The sequence below is a fragment of the Aphelocoma coerulescens genome, chromosome 7 (assembly GCF_041296385.1).
Source record: "Aphelocoma coerulescens isolate FSJ_1873_10779 chromosome 7, UR_Acoe_1.0, whole genome shotgun sequence".
NCBI lineage: Eukaryota > Metazoa > Chordata > Aves > Passeriformes > Corvidae > Aphelocoma > Aphelocoma coerulescens.
The window spans coordinates 38,437,172-38,459,911 of NC_091021.1; the positions used below are offsets into that span (position 1 = coordinate 38,437,172).

Here is a 22,740-nt window from a genome sequence, read left to right on the forward strand (position 1 = left end):
CCAAGGACGTGGGGGCAGAGGGGCTGCAGAGGGAATGCGAAGAGGAGCTGTTACAGCTGAGCCAGGACTCAACGAGAACATTTTATTCAGCTGTGATTTCAAGGTTGTGACTGCAAATCGTTGGGTAAGAAGGAGTTGTTTGGCAGCAAACCAGACCTGAAGGACACCTGAAGTGCTGCTGCCAACCGTGCTGCTGCCAAAATTGCCTCAAAACCCAGCCTCAGCCAGCAGCAACCAGTCAGGGTTCACACAAACACCAGTGCCACTGGTTTGCCAGTCCAGCAAATAGGAAATACCAAAGCTCTGAATCAGAAAAAAAAAAATGAGGCTCTTTGGAAAAAAGATGAGCAGCTCAACGTGGACACCGGAAAACAGCACTAATTTCATTAAAGGATTATCCCTCATAGAGGATTTTCTCTTAGACAAGGTTGAAAATCTTCCCATCTCTGCTTGAGTTCTGTGGGGATGACCCCAAACAGCTCCAGGGGGAGTTTTCCAGAGCATCCATCTCCCCCCTCCCCCCCATCCCTGACCCCCTTGGAGAGCCTGCAGTGCACAGGGGAGCTTGGAAAGGATGAAATCTTTAAATATTACTCCTCTCCTCCTGGTTCAGCAAAGCACTTAAGCTCATCAGCTTGGTGCTTTGACAGTCGTTTTTCATGCACTGCTTTAACATCTTTCATTGGCCTAATTGCAATGGATAATCAGTGGTGACAAGAAAATGCCTCCAGCATTTCTTGGGCTTCAGGTTTGGGCTTCCAACCAAAAACCTGGGATTTGGTTGGAACAGCACAAATGTTTTGTACAACTCCTTTCTTCAATGGCACAAACCCCTAAAACTTTCCCTCCACATCAGACAAAAGTCGGTGCTCTGTGTTTTGACAAATTATCCTAAACACACTGATACCACAAAATAAAAGCTATTTTCTAAATCGGTTTTAAAAAAACCCCTTTGTGCCCTTGTAATGGATACAGAAATGGATTTGCATGAACAGAATCTGATTGCAAAGTCTGAATGCCCCCAAATTTTCCTATCAAACCTCTGGATGTACTTTCATGTCTAAATAACGTGCTGTCAAGAGATGCTGCAGAAGCCTTTACAGCTGGAAAAAAAAAAACCATTATTGTTCCTATGTAAACAAACGTGCCTGTTTCCTACAGAGAAGAACTTCCAGTGCCATCTCCTCGGGGCTTTCCCAAGCCTGTCCATTTCATGTGCAGTTTGTTGTGCCAAGTGTCACAGCTCTGCTCTCCTCTGTGCACCTCCAGGGTGAGAAGATCCCTGTGCAGATAAAGGCCACAGCAAAGGTCCCCGTTCCTGCCTGCTGTGGTCCCCTCCTCACATAACTTCACACAGAACTTCCCTGCAGTGTTTCCTACAAGGGTGGCCCACCCAGCTGGAAAAAAAAAAAAAAATCTCTTTTCTCATCATGGTGGTGATGAGCAAGGTGGGATGAGAGTGCACTGAGGGATCAAAAGGAAAATGTGGCTGTTTCTGGACAGAAGAGGTTTAAATTCTTTGCTCCCTAAGTGCAGAGATCATTGGTTTCTTGTTCTGACCTTAATTTGGTGTTTGGGGGGCCAGGCTTGGTCATCCTCCTGTGCAGAGTTCCCAACCTGTGAGAGGGACAAGGTGACATCCCAGTGACAGAGTGGGAGAGCTGCAGTGCCACAGGCACAGTCCAGGTGAGAAATGGAGAACACAAACCACAGGAACACTCTGTCCTACCTGGAGTGACTCCTCACTTGCTCTGTAAACTTGAAAATATCTGCAGAAGTTCCCACAACATCAATGTGGGTGTCATAAGGAATGATCAGAACTTTGGGGTAACGGGGTTTTAGTCTTTCACAGAGCCGTTTGTACCTCAGCTTCTCCCCTCTGCTGTGCTCCTTGAAGCAGAGCCTTTCCTTACGTAAAATCTCCTGGAGTTCTAGGGAGTGGTTTTCAATTGTTTTCTTGACCCTTAACCCATGTGCAGCGCCAGCCTTCCTCCCAGCACTCTCAATGCACACTGTGGTGATGTCACCATCAGTGACACCAGAAATGACAACATCATTTGCCTGGAATGTCTTGGGAAGGAAGTGCCTCATGTAGTGATAGATATCCGTGTCCAGAACCACCACTTGTTTCTCCCTGTGTGCATCCCGAGCAGAGCTCCTCGTCTCTGTGGCACCTCTGTGCTCCTGCACCTTCCTCCTCAGTCTCTGATGGGATTTCCCCTCTCTTTTGTCCTCCTCTGAGAGGGATTCTGCCTTTAACAGGAGGAATTCTCTCAGCACTCGGAGTGCTGGGAAGGGCCCTTGCACAGCAATTTGCCCATTGGGCTGCAAAGGCCCAAAGCTCAAAGCCGGGCTCTGCTTTTTCATTTCTTCCACCAGATCTTCTAAAACAAAGTGATCTCTGAAAACAGCCATGCTGAGGATGGATGTGACAGAGAGGAAGGCCTGGAATTTTGAATTGGAGAAGTTAAGGAGTGGTTAATTAGGCAATAAGCAAAATTAGATGAATTAGGGAGGAGCTCACGTTCTCGCAGTAGCGGGTCACTGTCAGGGGGTAGTGCCTGGGCAGCCTCTTGTCCTGCAGGAGATGCTGATCCTTCTCCAGAACACTCTCCACAACTGAAAACAAACCCAGATTCACTTGTTGAGCAGTGAAACAGTCACCTCCAGCCCGCTGGAACCCTTCATGCAACCAAACCCACAGGCAGGCCAGGCCGCTCAATACTCTCAGCTAATATTTTATGTATTGCTCCAAATTGCTCGGAGAGACAGGAGCCTGTCTCCTCGGCACATTAATGGGCAGAGATTAATTCCCCAAAGCCTGGCTACAAAAAGAATACGTTATTCATGGTATAAATTTATTCCTGCAAAACAAACATAATGCTTTGCATGACGAGTGAGCCATTACTGCAACGAGCAGGAATAAAACCCTGAACCTCGGCCTGATTACCAGACAGGCTTCAGTCTCCCAGTTTTCTAAAATCCCAATTTAAAATCATTTGGCTTGGGATCAACATTCTAGGGCTCATTCTTTGGGGGATGGCTGTGCTTTAATACATTACTTTAAATACCTTCTTGATCTTCAAAAGTTACGTAGGCAACTCCTTTGTTCCGTGTGGGATACGTGACCTCTTCCACATCCCCGCCGTTATTCCTCGACATTTGGAAGTGGATGGTGAGGATGTCAGCCATGACATCATCCTGCAGGAGGCCAGCTGGGACACCAGCAATGACAATTGTCCTCGTGGATCTGGCAGCTTGGCCCGTGGCCTGCGCAGAGATGGCACATGGTAAATGCAGGGAGTCCTGGAGACCCCCGCAGGGATCTCCCAAATTCCCATCCCTGGAGAGACTCCCATTCCCTTTGCAATGTGCATTCAGGAGTTAATTAATCCTGCTGAATCAGATCTCAGTGCATGCCAAGCTGCCTCGGGCACCTACATTACTGTGTACTAAAAAAAATGGCTTTAAATGCCATTTACGCCCTCTCAGTATCTTCTTAAAGCAGTAAAAATGAGCACTGAATTTAAGTTTCCCAACTGGAAGGTCCAGCGTCCCACTGATAATTTAGAAGAGAATGAAAAATTGTAACTGCGTGTGGTGCTCAGCAAGGACTCCGTGCAGAGTGGAAGGGGCAGATTCCTTGTTAAACCCAGGAGAGCCAGGATCTCAGGCTGTGCTCTGACTCAGCTCTCTCCATTTATTACATGGATAACCTTGTTAAATTGGGAGAACATAATCCCAGCCAGCGCAGACTCGCAGTGCATGAAACAACCAACCACACACATGATTTCCATCAGAGCCAAAGCCCCAGCAGCAGTCAGAAACCCCATCCCAAATAGGATTTGCATCCATGTCTTGTTAGGAAGAGCAGATTTTCCTTCCATTCTTATTACACGGACATGAACAGTAACATTTCACTGGGAATACCACAGCAAAATCACTGCAAATTGTGGAACATTGACTAAATTTAGTAACAGCTCATTGACTTTTTGGAAGAAAGGAGATAAATTTGTTTGTCTGCATGGCAGCGTTCATGGGACTGTGCCTGAGGTCAGTCACTCCATCTGAATTCTTTAAACTTCTCTGAAGTTGTTTTTCTGGGCCTAGGCTGCCTAAAGCACGATCCCAGCTCCAGTTCCAAAGCAGAATGTGCTGCTGAGGGAGTGATGTCTGTCCAAAATCCTGGGGACCACCACGGCTCTGGAGACAAACCCAGCGAGGGTCTGCAACCTCCTTTTATCCCCCATCAAATTTCGAGAGCCAGGAGCTTTAATTAATTACACTAGCCAATTATCCTGGTGGCGAAGCTCGTGTGAGAGCAAGTCCCCGCTCTAATGAGGCAGCACGGAGGGAATACAAACAGGGCGCTTCCAAGATGCAGGCGGGATTTTCTCACGCCTGGCACAGCCGGAGCGCTCAGCTGCCAGACAGCCCTCACACCTTCCCAGCTGGTGTTTGGGAGCAACACTCGGGCCTGCTAGTGAGGTTAGGGGGAAAAAAAAAAAACCCACAAACACACAGTTTGTGCTGAATCACTCCCGAGACGCGTCTGTGCCGAGCAGCTGTTCCCCGGCAGCGATGGGCGCCGCGGGCGGGGCCGCGGGGACGGGCGGCACGGACGGACGGACGGGGCAGCGGCTCTGTGTGCCCGTCACCGCTGACAACGGGGCCCGCTGGGGCTTCCCGGCAAATCCCGCACTGGTTTGGCTTGGGAGGGATCTTAAAGCCCAACCAGTGCCACCCCTGCCACGGGCAGGGACACCTTCCGCAATCCCAGGCTGCTCCAACCTGGCCCTGGACACTGCCAGGGATGGCACAGCCACAGCTTCTCGGGGAATTCCATTCCAGGGCCTCCCCACCCTCCCAGGCAGGAATTCCTTCCCAGTATCCCATCTAACACGGCTCTCTGGCAGTGGGAAGCCATTCGCTGTGTCCTGTTCCTCCAGCCCTTGTCCCAAGTCCCTCTCCAGCTCCCTGCCCACCTTTTCCCGGCGCTTTCCCCCCCAGCTCCTCCCGGCCCTGTCCCTCGCGGTGCGCGGGCCCCGCTCCCCCCGCGCCCCGGCACTTGCCATGGCCGCCGCTCCAACGGGACGGGATCCCGCTGGGACGGGGATCCCGCTGGGACGGGGATACCGCTGGGACAGGGATCCGGCTGGGACGGGATCCCGCTGGGACAGGGATCCGGCTGGGACGGGGCTCCCGCTGCGACGGGGCTCCCGCTGGGACGGGGATCCCACCGGGGATCCCACCGGGACGGGCCGAGAACGGGCGGGAGCGGCGGGGAAACGAAAGTGAAAGCGCGGGGGAAGCGGCGGGACCGCCCCTCCCGGCGCCTCCAGCCCTGCAGGGACACGGGCCCGCCCTTCCCGCCGGGAACTGCGGCGGCCGGGAACGGACACGGGAACGCGGGCAGGAACACGGAACATGCAGGGAAGGGACGTACATGGAGAGGGAGTTACATGGACAGGGACACGCAGGGATAGGGACGTGCATGGAGAGGGAGTTACATGGAGAGGGACACGCAGGGATAGGGACATACACGGAGAGGGACACGCAGGGAACAGGGAACACTTCCAGGGATCCAGGAGCAGCCACAGCTTCTCTGGGCACCCTGTGCCAGGGCTTCACCTCCCTCCCAGCCAGGAGTTCCTTCCCAATATCCCACATGGACGGGGACACACATGGCAGAGCACGCCCATGGCACCCCAGAGGCTGCGCTTGCACAGCTCCCGTGGCCCCAAACAGCCCCAGGTTTGATTCAACACCGATGTTCGGGTGAAAGCTGCAGCTGGGAAATGTCCATGTAATGTGTAACGTGGGTATAAAACCCTCCCAGCCCGAGAGAAAGTCAGCCCAGTGGGGAGGAAAAAAGATATTGACACTTACAGAAGCATCAGCGACACTGTATTCTTATTTTTCATCATTAAAACCAGTCTCCAGCCTTTAAAGCACCACTGCTGCTTTAAAATTTAACAGGGTAATTGTCACAAGCCATAATTCATCAGGGATGAAAGCAAGACACCTACAGACATCATCTTTAAAATGTAAAAATCTGATTTATTTTCTGTGCTTTAAAACCTGCAGCTTCTCACTGCTCCCATACACTGTGACACTTTATGAGAATTTTAAGCTTTTTCCTTTTTAAGGATTTACTTCTCAATATTTACCAGTGAGGTACAGTTGAAGTTCATGACATTTTTTACCTTTCTCAGGTTTTCCCCCCCTTTCTTTTTAGGCTGTCTGGTCTTACCAAGTTTTTGAGAGTGCAAAAGTGCACAATGTCCATAAATTCTTCAGTATTACTTTGTTTGAATTAATTATTATTATTTCACAATGGTCAGGTAATCAATCCACGCCTTTGCACGCCCTAAACAGTGAGAGGTGCTACAGTCACACAGATCTCACTCAGCAGCAAATTCCAAATAAACTGTAATGTTTGCAGCATTTTAATTTTCCATATTCAACTTTTATCCATTGCCAGTTACCAGTCTGTCTGGAAAAATAAACCCTGAGCTATTAGTGCAATGCTCTGCTCAGTGCACTGTCCTTTTTCTTCGTATCAAGATGTCAAATACCCTGAAAATGAATTATTTTCAGTGTCAGGCTCGTGTTAGTTTGGAGTTGAGATTGTTGGAGCCAAACCATTTCAGCCCCCAAGGGTGGCAAAAGTGCAAAGTCAGGGAAGGATTTATTTTCCAAGGATGACAGCAGAAAAGCAAAAACATTCCTCCTTGGAAAGTAACTCTCTCCAAGCCCTCCCAGCAGCAGCCTGGGGATCACCAGATCCCTCAGGGCTGCTCCCCCAGCATTGTTACAAAACCAGATACAGCACCAGCTCAGTCCTTGACTACAATAGTTTAAAATAACCAAAATCATGAACAAAAATGAGGAAAAATTTAATTGCAGAAACAAATATTAAAACCAAACAATAAAGCAGGCTATGAACAGGGAGAAGCTCAACAGCTAAAGGCAGCAAATGCCAAGGCATCTCTTAAGTGCAATTTCTTGGGTTTGCATCTCCCATTTTCTCTTTTACTTCTATCACTGATTTGATAATGTGGGGTTTATGAAATTACAGGATTCTTTCAGGTATTTGAGTTTGGTGGCACTCAGCAACCTCAGCAGGACTGGAGCTGTGTCAGAGCCACCTTCTGAAGCTCTGGCACTTCAACAAAGCAGGACTGTGAGGAGGCTTTGGCTTGGGATTAGATGTGGCTTTTGTATCCAAAATGTAAGAAATAATACACTCATCCCACTCTGGAGTATTTAAAAATCTGCAAGATATAAAATACACAAAGTTGCAGAAAATCTTAGATGATGTTTCAAGGGCTGCTGAAGGCTTTGTCTGTGCCTTTAACTTGGAACACAAGCGGGGAGTTTTGCTGAATTTCTGTGCAAAGTCAGTGCCATGAGACAAATCAAAGGCAGGAATTCCTCCTGTACAGTATCAATTTCAGAACGTTAGAGCACAATTCTACATAAATTGCTGTGCCTCTGAGGAACAAAACCTCAGAACTTCACGAGTTCCCTGTGATTTCCACGGTGGCATTCCCAGTATCCTCCTCAAAACAAACATAGGCTGCTCCTTTGGAGATGTATTTGATTTTCTCTATCTCCCCCCCTCCGTTACTCGGCTTTTGGAAGTGGATTTCAATCATGTCCTGCACACTTTCTTCATCCTCTTCCACCTCTGGGATTCCTTTCAGCAGAATGGTCTTCTTGGAAACTCCACAGTACGGCTGTGGAGGAAAGAGCACACTTGGATTATACAGCAGCTGTGCATTCAAAGGAACTGAGAGAGATGGGAGTTCCTTGCTCAGGTATGGCTGGGGTCTTTGATAAGGTTAAGGCTTTAGACAGTGGAAATTTCACTGGAAATAGCACTCCTATGAAAGGTCTGGAGGGGCCATGGAGGAGCAGCTGAGGGCACTTGGTTTGTTAGAGGAGAGTGAGGGGAGACTCATCCCAAGGGACAGCTCCAATCTCTGCCTTCTGGGAGCAGAGGAAGAGCATCTGAAGCTGTCCCACGGCAGATTTAGGTTGGATTTCGGGGAAAGGTTCTTCTTTCCCCAGAGGGTGCTGGGCACTGCCCAGGCTCCCCAGGGAATGGGCACGGCCCTGAGGCTGCCAGAGCTCCAGGAGCGTTGGGACAACACTGCCAGGGATGCACGGGGTGGGATTGTCAGGGTGTCTGTGCAGGGCCAGGAGCTGGATCAGTGATCCTGTAAATCCCTCCCAGCTCATGTGATTCCATGACTGTGAGCCCAGTGCATCTGGACTCCTTAACTGGTGCGTCCTGCACTCCTTAATGCACCCACACACTGAATGTGGGGATCTCCCATGGCTCCAGACAGCACCACTCCATAAAAATCCCTGCCAGGACCCACCCCACGCCTGCAGGGGTTCCTGCTGGGTGTCCTGCACACACTCCAGCCCATGCCTTAATTACAAAGGCCCGATTATATACACAGTACTGACTCGATTACCAGCTGTTCATAAAGCAGCAGACAACTGGAGGCAGAATATGATGAGCAAGCTCTGTGTGACAGAGTCAGTATTTGGGCTGAACGAAGGAATGAAATCAATGCATGAATGAGCAAATGTTTCGTTTGCAGGGTCTCTGGGATCCTGCTTAGGGATCAGCCTGACAGAGCTTTGTGACTTGGAGAACCCTGTGCTCAACCTCCTTCCCCAACAGCTCCCTCCTGTCCAACACAGGCATGTGGGGAGTGCTGAGATAATTCCATCAAGGAAAGACAAGCACACCCTTGGAAAATAAATTACAGCTTTCACACTGCAACACATGAGCTCATCAGCCTATTTCACACTCACACTTGCTGTTCACACAAAAGCCTCTGCAGGGCTCAGGACTGAAAAGTCTGCCCATTCTCCTATTTCCCCCTTATCTGTGTCCTATCAGCCTGGAGTAGATTCTTTTACCTGAAAATTTCTGAAGTGAAAATCAAAATTTGGGGAGACAGAAAGCTTGAAGCACCTTCCCTCTGCATAGAAAGGGTATTTAGTACATCCCAAAAAGTTGTTGCTTGCTGCAATGGAGAATGAGGGGAAAAAAAAAAAGAGTTAATTATTTTATACAATTTAAACAGTATTTGATGAACATTTCAAAGACCAGACTCATCTTTCTGGATGTAGAAGCTAACGTAGGATGGCACACTTGTAGATTCTTCATGTGCATTCTGCAAAAAATTTCTGTGGCACTCCCAAAAAAAAGAGCAAATTCATTAAATGCCCACAAAAGCTTCTGAAATAAATCGAAAGCAGCTGCTCTAAGTGGATGTGGCTCCACTGATCATGGAATTCCAGCCAGCTGGGCAACAGGAATGCCTGTCTAACTTCATTGTCGTGCAACAGGAGCTGAAATCAAACACATTTTCCTGATTTTCTTTTTCCAATCCGAGTGTCTGGCAATGCAAAGGAAAAAAAAAAACAAGTTTTTTGAAAAAGTTCTGAAAGAAATAAAGCTCATGAACTGTGAGCAGGTTATGTTTGCTCAAAAAGGGATGTAATGAAAAGCTGCTGAGGGATCCATGAACTCCCCGTGGGAAGAGTTTGCAACACTCAGTGGTTACCCCAGAATGGAACCCAGGATGGACAATTTGGCCTGAATTTGGATAAGAAAATATTCCAGACTCTACCTCCAGGTTTGAGGAATGTGATGACAGCTGTCCCGGACTCCTTGTTGTAGGTCACATTTTCTATTTCTCCTCCTCCTCCTTGCTCAGTTTTGTAGAAATTCAGCTCAAGTTTGTCTCTCATCCAGTCTTTAGGAATGGGAAGCTCAGGTATTTTTGAAACATTGATCTTCTTTCCAGAGACAGTGACGTGGAGCTAAAAATACCAAATTTTTGTGCACTTTGTGACTGAAAATACCAAAAAAAAAAAAAAAGAAGCTAAAGCTTTTTAAGAACCCGTGTTTTTATATTTTAGGTGTTTACCTCAAACTGGAATCCCATTTCAAGTTCAAAAGGCCTCACTGCCACATTTGCTGTTCTGTTGTCCAGGTTCACAGAGTGCTTGCTCATCTTTGTCAGTCTCTGGGCAACTGAGGGAAATCAGATATGAAAAGCTTTGTTTAATCATTGTAAACCCAAAACTATTCCCCAGTCTCTTACAAAAATCTCCTTTTGCATCAGTAAAGGAGAAATAAATAATAATTAGGCCACCAGATCCCAAGCATCCATGTCTTCAGGCATGTCTAGTTCCATAAAATCTCAGTGGTTATAGGCAAAATATAGTAACAGGCAAAATATCTTAGTATCTATAATAATAATAATGAACAATAAATATTAACAAAATAATAACTATAACAAATATATTATGAATAATATATATTGAAATAGATTTTGAGTGGGAATAGTAAAACTTCTATGCTGTCAAAAGATGCTCTTATTGTATAAAACATTAACACAAGATTTTTCCCATTCCTTTCAAAATACCCTTGAGTGAAAACCACACTACTACCAGTAAAATACATCAGACATTAATTTTATCATTAAAATATACATCCTACCCTCTTCATCTTCAAAAGTCAGCAGAGCCTGGTTCTGATTGAGTCTGAAGGGGATTTTTGTAGTTGCCCCAAAAACACAGTGAGTGTCCATATCTGCCCAATCATCCTTCATGTCTTCCAGGTGAGTGAACTTCAGTTTCATTTCTGCCACCTTCTTTTTAATCTCAAGCTTTAGAATTGACATAGGAAAAAGAAATCTTGAAAATTACCAATGCTATGAATATTTTTTATTCCAGTGTCTACCATTTAATAAATTTCTGCTTCTCTTCATTCCTCTCATGCTTTCAGTACCTCTTGTATTTATTTCCATATCCTCAGCCTGCTTCAAATTGTCTTGCCAGGGAAAATAAGAAACTGAAACTTTCAGGTTTGTTTTATATTGAAATGAGCAGAGGTTCAAATGCTGAACAAGTGGCCCCAACAGTCTAGGAGGGACAAATTCAGTGGAGAAGCCCAGGCTGCCCAGAGAAGCTGTGGCTGCCCCATCCCTGGAAGTGTCCAAGGCCAGGCTGGACAATTGGGATAGCGGAAGGTGTCCCTGGGGTTGGAATGAGATGGGATTTAAGGTCACTTCAAACCCAAAACATTCTCTGAAAATAAAAATCTGCCCTCCTAAAAGACTAATTTCCAAATATTTCACCTCCTTTACCAGATTATCCTGGGAACTGTATTCTTCCAGGTCTTCCTTGAGCTTTTCAATCTCTTCCTTCAGCTCAGTGTTTTCTTGGTTTAACAGAAAGAGTTCCCGCTACAGGGCAAAAACATTAAAGGCAAAATTAAACACTTAAATAAGGACAGAAATGTATTTCAGCAAAATCTGGGCAGTTTCTGCCATGCTGCTGCTCTTCCCTCTTCATGTTCTTCTCCTTCCTCCTGTGTGCTCTGGAACTCCTCCACAACAATGGATCCTGCTGGGACACAAAGCCCCTGTAACTAAATCCAGGATTTCCTGGACAGGGAATGTGACAGAATGAGAAGGAAACAGAGCAGATGCTGTCAGCTCCAGCCAGCCACAATTAGAAGGTGGCTCCTTTGAAGTCATCAACCACTGGAGCCTCTTAGACCAGTTCCCATCAGCCAAAGGCAAAAGCCTGATTTGATAATGACCTTTCCTGGGTATAAAATCCAAACATTTACGATTGAAGAACCAAAATCATCTTTCAGAAAATCTCTCCCCAGCCTGAGTGTATTTAAGCTGTTAATTATATTTTAATAGCTTAAGCCATAATTTCTCATCAGTGATTTACCAAACCTCACTGAAAGCACCTCCTTGGCAGCCCGTGGAACCTTCTCCTGTTACTGCACATGGAATACTGAGGGAATGAACCAATGGGCTCTGGAACCAAGCACTTCTAGAAGGAAAAACCCTCTTCAAACAGGCCCTGGCTCTTGCCCAGCTCAGTGGCACTTAAGAAACGCTGATCCCTTGGGTGCTGTGACCTCTCACAGAACAGGGAGTTGGCAAAGCAGTGGAATCAACCCACTGAGCTTTATCCACATCACACAGACCTGAGCTCATCTGTAGGGGAGAATCTTGGAAGGGGAAGTCTGATTTTGTCAGGTTTCATCCCCAAACAGACTTGGTTTATTGCACTGTTTCTTTGCCTGCCTGTGAAACACTGAAGTGCAGAAAACAAAGTGTGGAACATTCTACCAGTACAGTCTGCACACTGGTGAAGCCAGTGAAACTGGAAATATTCCTCCCTTGTTCCTAATCCACTCCTCCTTCCCAAGCTCCCAAACACCACCAGCCTTCTCCATACCTCAAAGATGGTAATGATGTCCTTACGCTGCTCCTCTTGCTCCTTCAGCTCTGTCAGCTTCTTCTCTGCTCTAGCATGCTCCCTATCACCACTTGCTTTGGAGACAAGAAGGTCAACTTCTACCTTTTCAGCCTCTTCAACTCTTTCCTGGATTGCAAAAAGAAACAGACTTTAAATTTTTTCAAAAATGTATTTCTACGGGAACAAACAAAACCTCGAGTAAGCCCTTTATATTTATTGGTTTTTAACACTTTGGGTAAATATTAAACTTACAAGAGTGGTTCCCACTGAGAGCAACACAAGCACAAAGAGAAGAACAGAGAACAAGTGTTATGAATGTGGGGGAGTTGATCTGCTTTTAGAAGGATGGACTAATCCTTATCTCTCAGCAAGTCTCCGTGGTTCCATGTGCTTTACAGAACTTGCCTTCCGCATCTCCGGCTCTTCCTTGAGTCTTTCCATCTCTTCCTTGGATGTCCCAAGTCCATAAGTGAATACCATACTCTGCAGACAGAAGAGGAACACATTGGTTTTCTCCTCTCTTGGGCAACAACTGAGACAGCCCAAACAATTCCAAAAAAAGTTTTTTAAAAATTAAAAAGTTAGAAAAAAAAATTTAAAAATCATTCGCTTAGGTGAAATCATTGAATTATTTTAATGGCTGGACAGGACAAAAATCCACAAAAATGTGAATTACTGACCAGCCATTAATGTTTGCTAATTATCCAACTGCTAAAATCCACAGGCTAATACTTAGCCAATTAATAAATCAAGTTGTGCCCATGTTCTTCCACTCAGAACTAAGCCCCTCAAACCCACAAATGTTTAGCTCTGTGCTTTCTCAGCAGTTCCTCCAGGACAAGGTGTCAATAAAAAAAAAAAAGAAAGTGAAAATGGGATTTTGAGCTTCCAAGCTGGGGGAGATTGGATAATAAAAGGTAATATCAAGGAAGGTGATAAAAGAACCATTTCAGAGTTGAAATTCAGGGCAAAACTTCACAAGGGCAGGGAAACTACAACTGGACAAAGCCCAAGGAGACACAAAAATCCCTGTTGTTTTGTTTCTATGACTGCAATATTCTGCAGAAAATAAAATAAAAGAAAAAATCCAAAGACACTGAAACATTCCCTCCCTTTTACTCAAGATTACATAAAGCTTGAATGGGAACCATGAAACTTAGGCATGGAAAAGGTCTGAATGAGATAATCCATGGAAAAGGTCTGAATTAGATAATCTTGTCAATTCCCTTGGTAGTGGCTGGGTATTCCCTAAAAATAATAAAATATAAAGTATTTCTTCCAGTTTCAAATTAAGCAACAGGGAAATACCCATCTGTGTCTTAGTTAAAATGGGAAAAATATTCCTTCACTCCAGGGATTGAGTGCAGGAAAGCAGAAGGATGCACGTGCCAACAGCTGGAAGAAAAAGGATGCCTGCTTTTTACTAAAAAAATGTTCTCACACAACAGTGTCCAACCTGAAAAAAAGGGAAAAAATATCCAGGAAAACATAAGAAATGGGAAAGTCCCATCCAAACCATTTGTGCACTGCTGGAGCTGAATCCCAGGAAAAGAGAAATTCCCCTAAAAAAGCTCCACAAAGACAGATGAGCAAGAGAGGCAGGACAGGAAGTTCTAGGAGGATCTCTAATGCAGAGTCTTGGGAATGGGATTCTCCCTATGGAAACAGGAATGTCCCAAGTATTAAAGGGTGGAAGAAGGTGAGACAAGCAGAAGCAGTGCTGGCACAAATCTTCATTCCGAGGTACAACTGTCAAATGCAGATTTTACTGCCAGGCAGCACATCAGGAAATACTTACAAAACCATTGTCTTGTAGAGATGATGGGGGGCTGTTAAAATCCATTGAAACCTGAGGAAACAGGAAAAAAAAAAAGACAATTGTGTGTATTGTTTGGGGAGTTTTTTATGTAACCCAGTATCAGGAATACCAGAAGCTGTGCTGAACTGCAAGAATTTTTAAACATAAATGCACTATTTTATAGGCAAAAGTGATAGATATTGGATATCTGAAGCCTCCTTCCTTACTAGGAAATAAAAGCTGGAGACAGATGTGAGGAATTCTGCAGTGCACAACTCAACTTTGCTGTTCTGATAGTTCTGTATTTACCTTTATGCTACTTTTGTGCTGTTACACACATGGGAACAGCCTGTATGTTCTGTGCTGGAGAGCCTGGAGAAAAGGGGACCTCAGAGCCCCTTCCAGGGCCTAAAGGGGCTCCAGGAGAGCTGCAGAGGGACTGGGGACAAGGCATGGAGGGACAGGACACAGGGAATGGCTTCCCACTGGCAGAGGGCAGGGCTGGATGGGATCCTGGGGAGAAATCCTTCCCTGTGAGGGTGGGCAGGCCCTGGCACAGGGTGCCCAGAGAAGCTGTGGCTGCCCCTGGATCCCTGGAAGTGCCCAAGGTCAGGCTGGACATTGGGGCTGGGAGCAGCCTGGGACAGTGGGAGGTGTCCCTGCCATGGCAGGGGTGGCACTGGATGGGCTTTAAGCTCCCTTCCAACCCAAACCATTCAGGGATTCTATGAAACCTGTTTAACAAAAATGAAAACACTTTTACACAGCAAATAACTTAAAATCTGGAATCTGCTGCCACAGCATTTTACGGAGGCAGATAAGAAGGAACAGGTCAGACACTCTCTGACCACGAGATCCCAGCAGGAGCAGCCCAAATTCCCGACCCATCCGGGCAGTTCTGACCCTCTCACCTGGGACACCTCACCTTGGTTCTGACCCGACTCACTCAGAGTCTTGAAACCGAGCTTACGGATCCCGGAATCCCTTTTTGGTTTGGATCAAGCAGCCAAAACTCTGAGACTTCTGTACAGTTTCCTGGAAGAAAAAAAAAAAAGAAATGAAAGTGAAAGCATAAATGATCAATAGCTTCCCTTGGTTTATCCGCGCCTCCTCCGGCGCGGGGGACCCGAGGGGGTCCCTCACCGCTCACCTCCCGGGCGGGACCGACGGACACGGCCGGCCACAGGCTGGGGACACGGCCCGGGGCTCCCGCAGCTCCCGGCGGCTCCTCAGACACCTCCAGAGCGCTCCCGGGCTCGCCTTCCGCTTTCGCTTTCCCGGCTGCGGAGGAGGGGCCGCAGCCCCGCCGGCCCCCTCACACGCCCGGGGACCCACGGGGGGATCCGCCGTGGCAGGCGGGTGCCTCTCGCTGCGTTCGTGCGCCGTGAGGGAGCAGGCGCCGGCGCTGCCACCCCTTAGCTAAGCCTTGATGAGGCTCACGGGCACCAGTGTGGAGGAAACGCTGAAATCCCAGGAAGAGGCGGGGAGCGGTGGGGTGGGAGAAGGCGCTGGAGCAGCGCCCTCAGGGCCGGCGTGAGGGCGGCCGTCGCCTCACGGCGGAGCCGCTGCCCGCCCGTCCCGGCTGGGCTCGTCTGGGAAATCCAGTGACACAAACTTGGCGTCCTCAAGCGGACTCTGCCGAATTTGTTTGTGTATTTATTTGTTTGTAATTCCCTGGAATTATGTGTTTGTATTTGAGTATGGTTTCCTTCTGTGGCAAAAAGCATCCCGGATAGAAAGAGCCCTTGCGGGTGGAGATGCCGCATTCCAAGAAATAAACGTATAGAAGAATTCTGGAGAACCGAGTGTCAGCTTGTCACCGAAATGTGACCTCTAAAGAGGTGTCAGGAAAAAATAAACCCACTTTGGTTTCAGTGGTGATCATTTTGAGGAAGAGAAAGCACTGGGTTCTCATCCAAGAGAGAGTAAAAGGCTGGAAATGCGCTGTGGACAAGGCCTGGAGGGACAGGACACAGGGAATGGCTTCCCACTGCCAGAGGGCAGGGATGGATGGGATATTGGGAAGGAATTCCTGGCTGGAAGGGTGGGCAGGCCCTGGCACAGGGTGCCCAGAGCAGCTGTGGCTGCCCCTGGATCCCTGGCAGTGCCCAAGGCCAGGCTGGACATTGGGGCTTGGAGCAGCCTGGGACAGTGGGAGGTGTCCCTGGGCATGGCAGGGGGTGGAACGGGATCTTTGAGTCCCTTCCAACCCAAACCGTTCCATGATTCCACATAGATAATTAAAGGAAAGAGTCTATATCCTACACTAAGAGTAAAAATGAAGTATACTATTTTCAGGTTTCCTTTCAAACTAAGCTGACTGCTCTTTTAAGTGTTCCCCTCAAAACTGCAAGCAGACTTGTACTCATTGGCCGAAGGATTTTGTATGCGTTGAAGTCAAGCAGTGCTGACTGTTCAAGAAATTAATCCTCAAAAATTCAAAATATGTCAAATAGTTGGGGAAGGAGTAAACGCTGACTTTGTCACTTAGCAGATGTGGACTCTGCTTTCGGAGAAGTAGCAGATGGAGCTGGATAACAGCGAAGCGCTGCGGCGGAATTGCTTGGGGTCTGCGTGCACACTCGAGGAGGTCTGTGCTGGGGCAGCCAGATTAAGGGTTTCAGGATTTTTGTTTTCACTGGCTCCACAGAGGGAATCTTGGATTGCCCCCTGCTTGGGTAGTGATCACCTCGTGCCACCGAATTCACTGGGAGTTTTACCCACAGCGTGATTGTTACGGCAGCTTCAAAAGTCCATATCTGTTATTTCAGATAAGTGGATGAAACTCTGACCCTGCATTTGAGGGATTATTATTATTATTATTATTATTATTATTGTTATCATTTTCTGCCTTGACAATGGCTAACAATGTTTACTATTGCTTTATAAACACAAAGTTGGTTACTAATGAGTAAAAGGGAGAGGTTTGCTGGAGTAGCCAGGGAGGAGGAGGTGGTTCTGTTATGACCTAAGTCCAGCAGATTTTCACATTCAAATGTCAGAGCGGTGGGCTCCTCTCCAGTGACCGTGGTCATGTTGGGATCTGAAGGATCTTTATTTCCCTGAACTCCGGGGAACAAGCAACGTCAGTCTGGTTACACGGCCTGCTTTGGGATTTGAGCTGAACAATGTGTTTGTGCTTGTTTGGTAAAGGAAATTTATTGGAGATGCTGACCTGGGCCAAGTTCCTTAAGTGAAATGGGGTTGACTTGGAGTTGATATCTTAATGGATTTCTGGGTGTTGTGGATTTGTGGTGTTAACCACATGTGAAGCAGAGTAAAGGGAAAAACATGGATTTCGTAACTCTGAGGAGTTTAGCTAAAGGGGAAAATCGAGGAGTAAAATATAGCATGGAGTACAAGAAGCTTTACAACTCTCCAAGCAGCCTGCATTGATTCCAGACTTGCTCTTCAGGAGCCTGGAAAACTCTGGACGAGCCCAGGAAGCTGAACTGGAAACTTGAAAAGAAAATCATGATTAGGGCTCATCTACAGCAAGAAATATTCTGATTAAGCTGGAGGAAATTTCATACCCATAAAGTACCTTTTGTTGGTACCAAGACTATTTGAGAATAGCTCAATGCAATCTCATGGCACTACCTTCAGAGGGAGAAAATGTGAGTTCTTTTGAAGTTACAACAGATTCAAAGAGGGAAGCAAGTGGAAATTAAGTCCCTGGGACTTAGTGGTGTCTTCCCAGCTCATCTCCAGGATTTCCAGAGCCTGGAAAACGGTAGTTTATTAGTGCCTGGGAAAAAGGAAATGGATTTCCAGGTTCTTCTTTAAGGACCTGCATGTTATCACACAAGCAGGACACAATCATGGTGACTGCTGTACCACCTCCCATCCTCAGGAATCCCTACTAAATTACTGAGGAAAAAAACTCTACAAACCTCAGGCAAATAAAGAAATCTTTCTGTCCTTGGTGCCGTGCCAGTGTTGAGGAGCAGATTGGGATCTTACATTTATTGTGTTCTCAGGATCTGTAGGCGATACCTTCCAAAAGCAGCACCAAAACTCATCAGGATAAGAGTTCTGGATCTCACTGCTGAGGCACCAAAATCTGTAGTTATCAGACCTTGATGTCATCGAGACACCAAGAACACGTGGATCCCTCGAGAAGTTGTCCTGTCCTTCAATTCCCTGTTTCTCCTGCCTCCTGAGTGCTCATGCAGCCACGTGCCAATCCAGACTGGGAAATTAAGCAGCTTCAAAATGATCCCTGACTAAAGCTGGGTTTAGCTGGCTCATTTCTCCACTCCAGCTCATCCCATGCCATCCCAGGGGGGTGATGTGTGGCAGGGTCACCTCGGTGAGGGTGAAGAATAACTTAGTTCAGGGTGACAGAGCTTCAGTCTTCTCTGATGAGGGGTAGGGGACCCCAGCACAGGTTCCAGATGGTGTTTCAAGGGGTCAGCATTGTAGGCAGCACAAACCCAGTCCTTTTCTCAGCCCTTCTTTTACTAGCAAGGCAAAGGAGGAAAATAGACCTGACAAGGGATATCCTTGAGTTTAGGTGTCAAATACCTGCCTCACATCAACGTTCAATCCCCTTCCCAACACAGGCAGAAGGATGAAATGAATGCTCTCTACCAACCTCCATCCCTCACAGGACGGATTCTGAAGCGTGTCCAGCAGGAGTTGGGGATGTTCCAGCTTCCCTGGGCTGTGTGTCCCGGGAAGCAGCACTATGAGGCAATGCCCTGGGCCATGAATTAGTCCCAGCACGGCTGCTGAAAGCAAACAATGCAGAAGGAATCATCTGAGATGCACATTGGCAGGCATGAATCCCGTTCCTGTTCTTTGGAAAATCACTGCATGTTAATGAAATAATGAAATGAAACTCATTGCAAATGGCACTGTTAGTGTTTCAGGGAGAATTACTGGTTTATTGAGGCAGAATAAATTCCAGGTGCAGCTCATTTTGTGCTGAGAAGATGTAAATGAGAGGGCAGGGAAAGCAGGAGAGCAGGTGTGGAGATGTGCCTGGAAAAAGTGTTGTTCTATGGGACAAGGGGAAATGGCTCCCCACTGCCAGAGGGCAGGGAGAGATGGGATATTGGGAGGGAATTCCTGGCTGGAAGGGTGGGGAGGCCCTGGCACAGGGTGCCCAGAGAAGCTGTGGCTGCCCCTGGATCCCTGGCAGTGTCCAAGGCCAGGTTGGAGCAGCCTGGGATAGTGGGAGGTGTCCCTGCCCATGGCAGGGGAGGAATGGGATGAGCTTTAAGGTTCCTTCCAACCCAAACCAGTCTGGGATTTCATGATCCCATGAGAAAAAAGATCTTTTCTGTTTCTTGCCAAACTTTGTAGCCAGCAGGATTTCTGAAGGAATATAATTCTAAGTGAAGGTTACCAAAATAATATTTTTGGGAATATATAAGTGCCTTAGTCTCTAGATATGATTTTTTGAAAGCAATTGTGACATTTCCCTTTTTTTTTTTTTTTTTTTGATTCCTGAAAATTATTTTATACAATCCATTCTTCCTGAAAGAAACACTTACTGAGAGTAAAGCAAATAGAAAGTCTTAGGTAGAAAGCCGTGGTGCAGCTGAGATAAATTAAAAAGTGAATATGTGCAAGTTAAAATGTGGAAATTGCTCATGTAGATATTTCTAGGAAGGAGAGTAATCCCAGTATTATCGGGCTTTGGCCTGGACACATTCCTGGAAAAACTCCTGAGTGGTGAGGAAGGGTCATTTCTGAGAAGCTGTTAATGAGAACTGAATGTGTTGGGGTTGGTTCATTAACACCATTGCTTTCGTTCACCCCACTCCTTTTCCCTTTTCCTTTCCCTTTTCCCCTTTTCCTTCTCCTTTTCCCTTTTTTCTTTTCCTATTAATCTTCCTTTTCCTTTCCCTTCTTCCCTTTCCCTTTTAATTTTTTCCATTTTTTTCCCCAAAATAAGCCAGGCTTTAATTGTTTTAGATGCACTCATATCTCAATTTCTGCCTTCACTCTTGTCCATGAGGCACCTTCTGAGGATTAAGACACAAAACTCTTAGCCCAGCTCATTTCCAAGTGTTACCAACTCCTAAAAACTGTTTAGTTTTTAGAGGATTTTTTTAAACTCTGTTTTTTATGACACTGATTCTGGCTAGGTCACTTTCCTGTGTCCAGCTCTAAAAGAACTGCCTCCTAATCCTTGACACTGGTTTAGATCTGACAGGTTTCATGTTAATTCAACATTAAATATCTACTCTGATGTTATTCACAGCCTGAAAATTCAGTGAACGAATTTGTGTTTTTCTTATTTCACCACACAAAACCGAGTAAGTTTTAGGGAGGAGAAAACTTTTAAAAAGTTGGGTAAAAAGCAGTTATGGAAAGAAAGAAAAAATATTGAAATGTATTCAATTTATTAGGAATTGCCTTTCCCAGGATGAGTGTGCTGGCAGGAAGGGTCCTGCATCAAAGCCTAGGATATTGCACAGGCAATAAATTTTGGTAAGTTTGTATCACCAGCTTTTGGGGAAAGATGATTCATTCTGCTTTCCAGCTTCATCACCCTGCTCTAAATGTGGGATATTGATTTATTTAATGGGATGCAGCTGTTACTATTCAGGGAGGAGAGAGAATGGAGTTTCTGCAATGACACTGCCAGCTTGAGAGCTTTGCAAACCTGATTGAGTTGGGCAGGGATTCCTGGAACAGACCTGGATCTGGTCTGCAAACAACGGGATATCAAACCCTGCACATGTTCCACCAGGATGGAAGCACGTACATGAAAAAAAAAAAATAGGAAAACTGGAGTAAAAAGGAAGGAAACAAAAATGAGCCTAATTTTCATTAGGGTAATCCATTGTGGCAATGATATCAAGGAAAGCCTTTGATTATCAGTTTTTTCCAAGGCTGAATTGAGGTCATGGAATCATAGAAAGGCTTGGGTTGGAAGGGGCCTTAAAGATCCTCTCATTCCAAGATATGGAATTCAGGCTGAAGTTCCATCCTGCTTTTGGCCCGGATGCAGATCCCAGTTTTGTCACTTGAATCAGCCACACTGGGTTTGTGACAGAGCAAAGTTTGCCTAAAATTGTAAACTCATGAACACACATCTTTGAGTGCAGCAGTTCATACCCCACTAAGGCACTGTGGTGCTATTTAAAAACTCCTCACACTGAGAGAAGAAATCTTTTCCACTTATTTTGTGAGAGCTGCAAGAATTCTTGTTTTACCTTTTCATCTTTGAGTGGCAAGAAATATAATTTTCCATTTATTATCCCACTGATATTTTTTCCACAGTGCCTGCAGTGGTGTTTAATAATATTTACTCTTGGGCAAGATAAATATCAGAGGAATATTAATCAATTCTATTGTAAATAACAGGGAATTGGTGTTTTACATTCACAAGCTGCTGAAGCCTCAGAATGACTGGGAATGTTTAAGAGCAATTAGCTGGGTTATTTTGATCCATTTTTGACACATTGGATATGGTGTTGATTTAAAAGAACTTGAGTTCATGGATGTATTTGTACGATGGAATTAATCCTGCTGAAGTGGATTGGTTTGCCTTTGGAATTGTTATTTAGGAGTGGAGTGTTCTAATGGCTCTCAGGCTGGCAGATTAAGAGAAGCACAGGCAGAGCATGAAAAATAAAGACAAATTAATACTATAAAAATAAAATGTGATCAGTCACAACCTGCCAAGTGTGTGCACAAAGCAAAGGGGAATTTTAATAAATGTGTAAAGAGGAGGTTGAGGCCACAGTCACGTAAAAATGACTCTAATGGAGAGATGTTACCATGGGATAGGATATTGCATTTTATTTCATGATCAGAAAGATAAGTGAGAAAATAGACTTTAAAAAAGGAGTAAAGCAAGGAGAATTCCAACTCCATAAAAAGCCACATACACCAGGATAATCTGGGAAGGAGACAGTGCCTCACAGGCACAGGAAATAAAGAAATATCTAAACCACAGGATGATTAGAAGAGGAAAGTGTGAGTTTCCCACAGCAAGTAGCTTACTCAGAATTTACATCAGGGTGAAAAGCTGGGATTGCCTCCGTTGGAAGCCCAGACCTCCAGCAGATCATTCCTTAGGGAAGGTGCTGATTGGGACCACCCAGAGGTAAAACCCCAAGCATCATTTCAGAAGAAGGTGGAATAATCCATATCTTAATAAATTTCCAGCCAAGTTGTGCAAGCAGGGATTTCCAGGATTAGGACGCGATGCCAAGAGCATGAGTTGGCACCACGCTGGATGCTGCAATGATGGAATTCCATGTGTAAGGCCATGCCAGAGACAGCAGCTGGCTTCCCCAGAGCCCACAGGATGGGAGCTATGCCCATGGATATAAGCAAATCCACAGCCCAACCCTTGACAGAAGTTAGGAAATGGGTGACAGAGATCTCACACATCACACTAAAATAAATAAATTAGGAGTAACGAAAAAAGCTGATAAAATCTCGAGTCATTAGGAAAAGACAGAAAGTTGATTTCCTCAGTGGCTGCAGCAGACAGTGGGAGGGAGGAGAGAAAATCCATGGGCAGGGGGTGGAAAATGAGTGCTGCAGACATGAAGGGGCATCTTAAGCAATGCCTGCTGAGACTAATCCCAGTGTGTTGTCACTGAATCCAACTCTCTGGGGTTCAGATGACCTTGCTGGGAGACCAGGACATGGCA

At 46.1% G+C, this 22,740-nt stretch overlaps 2 protein-coding genes across 4 annotated transcripts; both read right to left on the reverse strand.

Moving 5' to 3' along the window:
• Window positions 1–62: 62 nt before the first annotated feature.
• RBM43 (RNA binding motif protein 43) lies at window positions 63–5,147 on the reverse strand. Its single transcript, XM_069021327.1, has 4 exons — window positions 5,073–5,147; window positions 3,072–3,270; window positions 2,525–2,619; window positions 63–2,445 (listed from the first exon to the last, which is right to left on the reverse strand). Exons 1-4 carry the CDS (start codon window positions 5,073–5,075, stop codon window positions 1,726–1,728), a joined length of 1,017 nt encoding a protein of 338 aa, XP_068877428.1. The 5' UTR covers window positions 5,076–5,147; the 3' UTR covers window positions 63–1,725.
• Window positions 5,148–6,039: 892 nt separating this feature from the next.
• On the reverse strand, window positions 6,040–15,587 carry NMI (N-myc and STAT interactor). Of its 3 annotated transcripts, none has more exons than XM_069021328.1 (11): window positions 15,267–15,587; window positions 15,042–15,151; window positions 14,117–14,167; window positions 12,724–12,801; window positions 12,298–12,444; window positions 11,175–11,282; window positions 10,535–10,703; window positions 9,960–10,066; window positions 9,660–9,852; window positions 8,944–9,050; window positions 6,040–7,742 (listed from the first exon to the last, which is right to left on the reverse strand). In XM_069021328.1, the coding sequence occupies exons 3-11, from the start codon at window positions 14,159–14,161 to the stop codon at window positions 7,521–7,523; spliced, it is 1,176 nt and encodes a 391-aa protein (XP_068877429.1). In that variant the 5' UTR covers window positions 14,162–14,167; window positions 15,042–15,151; window positions 15,267–15,587; the 3' UTR covers window positions 6,040–7,520. The 3 variants fall into 3 exon arrangements, with proteins under 3 accessions (XP_068877429.1, XP_068877430.1, XP_068877431.1); XM_069021329.1 differs by having other exon boundaries at window positions 15,028–15,151; XM_069021330.1 differs by having other exon boundaries at window positions 11,184–11,282; window positions 15,267–15,586.
• Window positions 15,588–22,740: the final 7,153 nt, after the last annotated feature.